At 39.8% G+C, this 8,830-nt stretch overlaps 1 protein-coding gene across 2 annotated transcripts; it reads right to left on the minus strand.

Annotated features, from left to right (window-relative positions):
- Positions 1 to 277: 277 nt before the first annotated feature.
- On the minus strand, positions 278 to 7,673 carry LOC123060885 (5'-nucleotidase domain-containing protein 4). 2 transcript variants are annotated; one of them, XM_044483749.1, is made up of 17 exons: positions 7,258 to 7,673; positions 6,946 to 7,043; positions 5,987 to 6,106; positions 5,600 to 5,689; positions 5,404 to 5,519; positions 5,228 to 5,327; positions 4,419 to 4,490; positions 4,299 to 4,346; positions 4,147 to 4,224; positions 3,928 to 4,047; positions 3,709 to 3,814; positions 2,852 to 3,015; positions 2,149 to 2,283; positions 1,777 to 1,907; positions 1,416 to 1,478; positions 1,251 to 1,329; positions 278 to 684 (listed from the first exon to the last, which is right to left on the minus strand). In XM_044483749.1, the coding sequence occupies exons 1-17, from the start codon at positions 7,586 to 7,588 to the stop codon at positions 679 to 681; spliced, it is 1,857 nt and encodes a 618-aa protein (XP_044339684.1). In that variant the 5' UTR covers positions 7,589 to 7,673; the 3' UTR covers positions 278 to 678. The 2 variants fall into 2 exon arrangements, with proteins under 2 accessions (XP_044339684.1, XP_044339683.1); XM_044483748.1 differs by having other exon boundaries at positions 278 to 571; positions 7,258 to 7,672.
- Between the last annotated feature and the right edge of the window lie 1,157 nt (positions 7,674 to 8,830).

The raw sequence follows: 8,830 nt of genomic DNA on the forward strand, positions 1-8,830 counted from the left end.
GGCGGCGGCGCGGAGGCGCGGCGGCGGCGGCGGCGACGACGGCTAGGGTTAGGACCTTACTGCGATAGATACCATGTAGAGAGACAGATTATGGGCTGTGCAATCGCGATGTATTGATCGGTGCACCAGGCACGTATATATAAGTACAAAGGTGGGCCACAACCTCAACTATACAAGGAAACAGGAGGTGGGCCCTACACACACATATACACGTACACAATATACTCAACAAAAACAAACGACCACGACAGTCGCTTACTGTAAGAATCTAATCGTGTGAAAACTTAAAACTAGCTAATGACTTTAGCTGTACTGGCACACGGCCATATAAATTACTTACACTCCCGGAAAAAATAGTACTTACACATCGCAACATCTCGCGAATCAGCAGTCTTTGCCCAGTATCCAGGAGCTTGGTGCAGCCCAGCAACTACGGCCACACAGTCCTTACCAAGTTGCAATTCTTCTTATTTCCATCGCCTAGTCTCCGCGCGTGATTAGATATAGAGGGAACTCGTTGACACCAATGTTATTGATCGCGGGAATAAGAATGGACGTCGTGTGCAAGCGTCTAAGAGGTGCGTAAAGGATTAGCAACAATTCAAAGTGAAACAACGAACAACTGTGGATACGACAGAGTAATTCGTCGATGCAACCAATGTCAATGTAGAACGTACCCTAGGCCTGTTTTCAACAAATTTAAGTGGAGGCCACACAGTTAGTCAACAAATTTAAGTGGAGGCCACATAGTTAGTATAGCATGTACAAATAGCGTGCTCATGTTGATGTTCTTTTACTGTTTTTCTTTATAGATTTGTAACACAGTAACAGCTATTGTGGTTATTTTCAGGTACGCAGATTGTTCAAGTGACCTGGAGCACTTTTCAATCTGCTGCGTTGGTAGTTTCACGACATCAGGTATATATGATAAATATATTCTACCTCTGCCTACTCCCATTGGCACAAAATGCTCTTAGCAAGAGGAGAACTACTTGAAGGCAAGTGACAAAGAAAATAACTTCACTAGGCAAACCAACAGAATGCCCTTTCCTAAAACCATGTCTAACATTCTTTTTACATATTCCGAGGCATTTGCGGAGTGATTGTGTCATCTTGTTTACTGCTATAACGTGTCTTCAGTGATTGTAGTGGAGAATTGCCACTCTAAAGGCTCAGGTAATAAACACGAGCACAATGCAAAATGACAAAAAGGTAACAGGACACAATATTATATAGATCTGTGCATTTACCTGTTCTTGTGATCGAAAATACATGAATGGAGTGTAGTGTAGAAAGTTTGAAACCCTTGAAGTGTATATATCAGCATATCTACAACAAAGGAAAAATAGTTGCATTTACACAAATAAGCCAGTGGTCTATAAAATATGCAGCAATACGAAAACATAACCACTCACTTCTCAATTTGCCTGGTTAGATGACTCTTGTCCCATAGTCCAGCGCGTGACAGCCAACCCCATCTTAAAGAGGAAATAACATTTGCTTAGTTTATCTTACTACAATTAGATCGTATGCAACAAACCAGGAGATATATGAACGACATAGGACATTAGTTCCAGAGTGACGGGAATTGTAGACATTAGAAATAAGAAGCAAAATAGAAGTTATGCCCTGAAATTTTTACAGCAGCCAAACTTAACAGCCATTTCTTCTGCGAGGAACACATTTGATGTGGAAGATATGCTGGAAACGACACATTTTTTGTACGTCTTGACATAAAATATGCTCATAGGAACTTGGCAGTAGTGATCGTTATACCTTTTATTGAAAAGTTCTCCATCTGATTCCAGCAATGGCACGATCTTTTCATCTAATCTCTGCATAACAATGAGCAACTTTTGCATACTTTCTGTAAGCTCCTGATCATTCATACAAGTTGCAGCAAGCGTCTAGAAAAGAGTGAAATCGAGATATTAGCGCAAGCATATTAAGAACTCAACAAAATCGTCAGAGCCTGCAAGCAGAAACAAAATCATGAGACTATCTTTGCTTTTGGCTTAAGCTGTAGGTAGTTTCTATGCTGCACCAGTGTTCAGTGAATTGCTGAAATTGTGTTGTTAACTGGTAAAATCTCAAGCTACAAGAGGGAAACATGTTAAATCTTACAAAGGCATTTTTTCACCCTACTACCTGTGCAGGACGTGAATTTGTGCGTCTCTGCAGAGCCAGGCGAAGTTGGTTGAAAAGGTCTCCAACAATTTCCTTTTGTTGTATAAGTGTGACAAGCTTTTCTTTCTGAGCATGGCTTTTGATTAGTGCGTCAAACTGCAATACAGGAGGGGGGAAATTGGTAGCTAGAACAAAAATACTTTTATCAGCAATATGGCACAAACATTAAAACTAAATATAATCCTTTTCTGGGTTCTATTTCAGAGAATTCAGGATCAACAGATGCAAAATATTTCAAATTGACATGGTTAATAGATAACTGCATCATCAGAATTCAGTCCCTCCAAATCAACATGCTGCAAAGTACTTAGATCCCTCTAAAGTTGTGATTTCATCAGTTCGAAATAGATAGACCTAAGTAGCTTGCTTCATGCTTATGCTGAGTTTAGGGACCAAAGAAGGTGACGAATTTATGTACCTAAGTGGGGCAATGGGAAAAGTCTAAGGATCTCTGGTGCAATTTACTCAAGCAAGTAAATTATGTTAAAATGAGTTCAGAAATAAAATGCAATACAGGGAAGCTACCAGTGATAGACTAATAAACTTCTGATAAAAAAAAGCTTATTTACCTCCTATTCCTATACCTAGAATGTGATATACTAATTATAAATGCTATTTAGAACTCGGTTTTGTATTAATTGGTGAGAAAAGTAAGCAACCTAACCTCATCTTCCAGTTCTCGGCATATTAATGCTGTCCTCCATCGTAAATGAACCTTTGATTGGCTCACATCTGTAAAAATATGGTCCCCTACATATAATATTTCATCCCCATGAATATCTAGTGACTTCTCAACCATCTGAGCACTACCACCAGAGTACAGGCCACCTAAATACCCAATTAAGAGAAGAGATATGAGTCAGTCAACACACACAAAAAATCCTGGTCAAGCAGGCACATCAGAAACAGACACATGAACAGAAAAGAAATAAGACATGAAAGTTGCAGGATCTAGCAACGTAAGCATAAAAAGGCCAAGGAAGGGAGGTAGCTCATCTGTGGATGAAGATGAACAATGAAACTATAACTGCAAATCATCTTTAAGATCCATAATTATTTTGCAGAAGGGTGTAGTGAAGCAAACCTCATGACTCACGTTATAATACCAAAACAAATACATGTGCATGTCTCTTATGTGATTGCTGGCACATGCACTTTGTCATAGTGGCTATAAAATGGTCAGTGTGCATTTAGATCGTATAAATTCATACGTTAGAGCTTTTATAAATGGTATGTATAATTTTTTTTATTCCTATCTTATCATGAAGTGTTATTTTATTTTTACAAGTATTTATTTCTTGGTCGATCTGAAATATGTCTACAAGTACTTATATGATTTTCCATCAATACTTTATTTTGTTTTAGAAAATTGGGCTTCCAAATCAATTATTACCATACATATTGGCAGTCTGAAATTTGAATGTGGTTCATTACAGTGCAAAAAGAACAGAACAAGTCGAGATTCTATAGAATAGAACTATAGAAGTTAGATTACAACAGTAACAATGTTGAGATTTTCACCTGAATTTGCCTTAAAACAGGGACGCAATAAACCATCTTCAGTAACAACCTCGTACAATGGATGCGAAATTTGGAAAAACTCTGGTTTCCTCGCGGAGACTATAACCTACATTAATACAGAATCGACTAGTCTTCATGAAGTTTGAGTATGATGATAAGCAAAGACTGAGACACAGTTACCTTTAACGTTATCAACATAGAAGGGACATAAATACTCACCATTTCAAATAGATCTCTCCATCCCATATCATTAGGAAGAAAGCGATTGAATGCATGATTCATCATTTTGTTTGTATAGTGGTAATCTGAGTTAGTAATAAGAAGCAACCTTTTTCCAGCCTGATGAGTTGAAAAGGGAAAATCAGTCATTTAGTACAGTAGTATAATGGCTCAAATATTCAAATGGATCATGGGCTGTTAAGGTGACAATATGTTAACCTCCTTTTGATCTAGAAGAGCTAGTGGCAGTTCTGGATCAGGCTCGACAAATCGCTCGGGCTCAGCCATTATTTCGCTCTACATTTCAACCAGCTAAAGAAATTTTAAGACCAGTATCAGTCGTAAGTAAATATATAACGACAAAAGGTTACCTTGAGTTGACCTTCTACATGTGCTCGAAAAAGTGCTTTGGAAACAGCCTGAAATCAACATAGTCCGAATGTTATGACACAACAAGCACGGTCATGCAAAAGAAGCAGCAATGCTCTTACATTGTACAGCCCTTTGTAATCCAGTGGCCCAAGTTCAGCAGGCACCAACCCCTGATCCAACTTGTCAACCATCTGAAACAATAAGAATGACATGTCATTCATGTCTATAAAATTACAAAAATATCATTCAATTTAAGATTGAGAAAATGTTTATCATGACAGGCACAAGGTTATCACCCTGTTATTTGTTTACGGGTTTGCTTTAAAAACATAGCAAATATTTCCTGGATGAATTAAAGCAGGACTAATCATGTTAATGTATATGTCTTGGGGGTAAATACGGTTCAATTTGTGAACACACGGTAAGCTGGATGAGCTTCTTCAAGGAAATGCTTAATCAAATGCCCACTGGAAACTACTCCTTCATTACTGCTACAAACCCCACTACAACCGAAAAGAATAACAACCTGGTATCCTCACATGTCATCATTTCTGTAAATTAATCTGTACATTAAATTAATGTACGAGCCTAAACTGTAACATATGTCATACTCCGCTCCCCCAGAAAACAAGGACACATTTTCATGGATGAAAGAGAAGAGCACATTAAAATAGCAGGAACTTTCGTCAAGCTAGGATTGGTATCGTATTTTCCCCTTATTTTAAACCACCTTTGCAATTCTTACCAAGTCTTTTACTGACATTGACAAATACTCTGCTTCTAATGAAATGATCTATATTTGAGAGAGAAATCAACTGACGATGGTAGCATATGTAAATGTGAATGATAGTTGTTTATTTAAATGAATACCTACATATCAAGTGGCATCACACAAGATAGTTAACAGATTAAGGAAAAGGTAAGTGACCTGCATGAACATGACAGCTTCTGAAACAGAGAAAAGGGTATTAAGGAACTCCCATGTATCTTCTTTCCGCAGGTCCACCAACTCTCGTCCATATATTTCACTACACGCAAGCATTAATAAGAGTTATAATTCTCCAGCAGCAACAAAATTGACAGAAAAACCTCATCTATGTCTACCTCACAGCACGAGTGGGCAACATTTGGGTACCGTGCATGACCCTCTTGATGTACCCAAAACGGTCAGCTTTTACCAAGTTTCCTTTTACTTTATCCATAATAAGACCCCTAATAACCTGTGAAAGAGTAGTCATGTCACTAAGGGTTATGTATGCCTTCTGCGGTATTACGATAGAGTGCACACGGGTACACTTACCAGGTCAGGATCAAATTCAAGGTCGTCTACTAGGAAACCCATGCTCTTCAGGTTGCCCATCCCATAATCATATGCACGCCCTTCCCAGGCCTACACAAATTTCACAAGACGTCGTTACTTTATATAATTTTTACCATAATAACTATAGTGAAAAACACAAAGAACATTCACTTCATCTAATCCAAGATTTGAGGCTCTATGGAGAGAAGAAAAAACTACAAATAGGATAACTCGTAGTTAGCAGTTAGCACTCATACTGTCCTGCATATGTAATTTTCAGAATTATACATGCCATATCATTTCAGCAAATATGTTAATTTTCTACTTATGCATCCCTCGTTTTCAGAGCATTTAGTAGACAAATCAAGAAAATGGATGTTGAAGTACCATCACGTTGTAATGAATCAATGTATAATCCATGTCATAGCCAATGACACTGATAGATCGAAGATTTAGTGTCCTGGTGCAGAAAATTCCACGAGGAGAGTTCCTTACTGTTAAAGGATCCTGCATTTAGCAAATAGACAGCAATCTTGTGTCACTGGAAGGGTGACTAATTTCTCCATCATCATGATGCTCGATCAAGATATGATTGGCAAAAGAAAAAGAAAAACAATGGAAGTTCAGAATAAAACATTAGCAGTCATAGAATAACCGCAAAACAAATCTATTGTTCCACTGTCCAGAATTTATGGTTAAACGTTTACTTGCAACTTGAGTATCATCTATTCGTCCATTTTGGTAATATTTTTTGTTTTTGCCGTTATCATGTTTCCGCTGCAGTTGCTATCCACTAAATGAGTAAATATTGGGCAATTTCAAACTACTTCTAAATAAGACACTTCAATAGAAATTAGGAAATTACTTAAGTGAAGTGCAATTAGGTAGCCTTTTTTGCAAATAAATTAGGTATGTGTTTAAAGAGAAACATATGGATTTTGTTAATCATCTATCCACTAGAAAAAACAGCCATGAAACAATTTTTCCACTATAGATAATCCTATCGAATTACATTACATATAGCTTTAAAGGCTTTATGAATATTATTACCTCCATATCATTTTTGCTTGATACTCTTATTTTACTTTCTCGGTTAATGTTATTACAATTAATGAGAAAATCCATGAAAGTTCTATTTCATCACAAACCGAGGTCCAGGAAGCAGATTTTTATTTTTACTTTTTATAAAAAAGGAAGATTCTAGGCGGAAGTTCTAAGTAACATTGATCGAAACATTAGTAATAGTTCTATAAAATAAATGTTACATAACACGAAAGAATAGAAGAAGCATACCAAACATCAGCAAGGTGAAAATCATGCTAATGGGGTACGGAGTAGAATATTACTGCAATTCCCAGGTCACTGAGTAACGTTTCAGCTTGTCTCGCTTCTTTCCAAGCTATCTCCTCTATAGGACCATGCAATGTTGACTTTCCATTCCCACCTGAAATTCAAGAATTTAGGAGTAACTAGAACAAATTTCTAGCACAATTCTGATACAGTTACGGTGCGTTCCATCGGGAAAAAGAGTATATTATGCCTGATGCTTTTGTCAGACATATGATCGTGTGGTGTCGCCACAATAGTTTCATCAACAAGATGACATCCGCTCAGCAGAGAGGGAGAACTAGCTCAGAATTAGGGAGGTCGGAGCTCACCGAGCGCGTCGAGGTGCCTCCTGCGCACGTTCAAATCCCCCTTGGTGCTCTCCCCGAGGTAGTCCACCTCTGACAGCCTCGACGATGTCACGGAAAAGTACGGCTCCTCATCGTCGTCGTACTCCTCGCTCGGCTCCCCCCTGACCGCCGACGGCTTGCTGGCGTCGAGCGCGTGGCACCGGAGCGACAGCGCAGAGCCTGGGAAGCGGAGGCGAGCCCAGACCCCGAGGCATTGCGGCTGTGGCGGCGGCACTCTGGAGCGCTGCGTAGGCGACAGCCGCGGCGGGAAACAGAGGCAGATGCGCCGCATGAGCTCGACCGGGTCCGCCATTGCCGCGCGCGCGCTGCTGGGGTGCTGGTTGGTTTGCCTTTAGCTGAGACCGGGAGCGACCGCGGATGCGGGGAGTGGATGGGGGAGGTGGGAGGTTAGTGGGGAGTGGGGACGCCGGCACGGTGTAAATTGAGAAAAAGTTCGAGATACTTTTGAAAAACTCTTTTAAATTCCCTAAGAAATTTCAAATACAGGTCCAACAAAAAGGCTGAAATACGCCCATTTCTTAACTCTCTTCTAACACGCCAGATTCATGCTTACTCGCAACAATTATTGAATTGCTCTCTTCAATGCTGAAGGTATTTTTCATGCTTCCCACGTCTACTGCTTGAGTCACCTTATAAAATGTCAATAAAAGTAATTTTTAAACACGGTACAAACGCAAATGTTTTTATATATAGTGATGATATACACACACTCATCCTTATAAATGCATGCATGCACACTGTAATCTTAGGAGCACCTTTGAAAATTTGAACCAGCACATCATGTTTAGGCTGACGAAGTCATCACAAATACCTTCATAGTCGACAGAAGCACCTCCTTTCATTGAACGAACATCGCTGAAAAGTCTAAAAAAATATTCAGAAAAATACAGTTGTGTTATATCTCTTTGAGGACGAGAACAACTCTATTAAATCGAGATAAAATTAGAAACTCTAGAATCGATATCATAAAAATTGCCATGCGGAGATCACACATGAGAAAAATGTTGACATGCCAAAATAACACCCACATCTCATAAACCCAAAGCTCAGGTGTTACATACTTACAATGGGTGATGTCAGCTTCTCACCGAATTTTGGGTAACCTCTCCATTTTGTCAATGAGGTTGCAATTGTGCACAATCTTCTAACAGCCCTTTCTCTTGGCATGTCATATTAATATCAGTTGGTCTCTAGCATTAACTCACTATCGGACTCGCGGTCTATGCCTACGGCCAAGGGCCGTCGGCATAGGTCATTTGTCGTCGGCATAGATCTATGCCTATGGCTGTCGTCGGCATAGACCCGTCGGCGTAGATATCGTCAGCGTAGTCTTGTCAGACCGTCGGCATAGTATAGCCGTCGGCATAGGGACCTATGCCGACGGTCGGTGTCAGCCGTCGGCATAGTTTAGCCGTCGGCAGTGTTTTTCCGTCTGACGGCAACGGACGGCGCCGTCAAAAACGCTGACGAGTCATGGGACGCCACGTGGCAGAGGTACGCCGACGGCTTGGCCGTCGGCATAGGTAGAAATCTA

Source organism: Triticum aestivum, chromosome 3A (assembly GCF_018294505.1).
Source record: "Triticum aestivum cultivar Chinese Spring chromosome 3A, IWGSC CS RefSeq v2.1, whole genome shotgun sequence".
NCBI lineage: Eukaryota > Viridiplantae > Streptophyta > Magnoliopsida > Poales > Poaceae > Triticum > Triticum aestivum.

What these genes read in the sequence shown, in the direction of transcription:
- LOC123060885 (XM_044483748.1), bottom strand. Translation starts at nt 7,588, where the DNA reads ATGGCGGACCCGGTCGAGCTCATGCGGCGCATCTGCCTCTGTTTCCCG. An exon ending in TCAGTGACCTGGGAATTGCA is followed by an intron (nt 6,107 to 6,945) that starts GTAATATTCTAC and finishes TGCTAAATGCAG; the next exon opens with GATCCTTTAACAGTAAGGAA. An exon ending in TTGCCCACTCGTGCTGTGAG is followed by an intron (nt 5,328 to 5,403) that starts GTAGACATAGAT and finishes GCTTGCGTGTAG; the next exon opens with TGAAATATATGGACGAGAGT.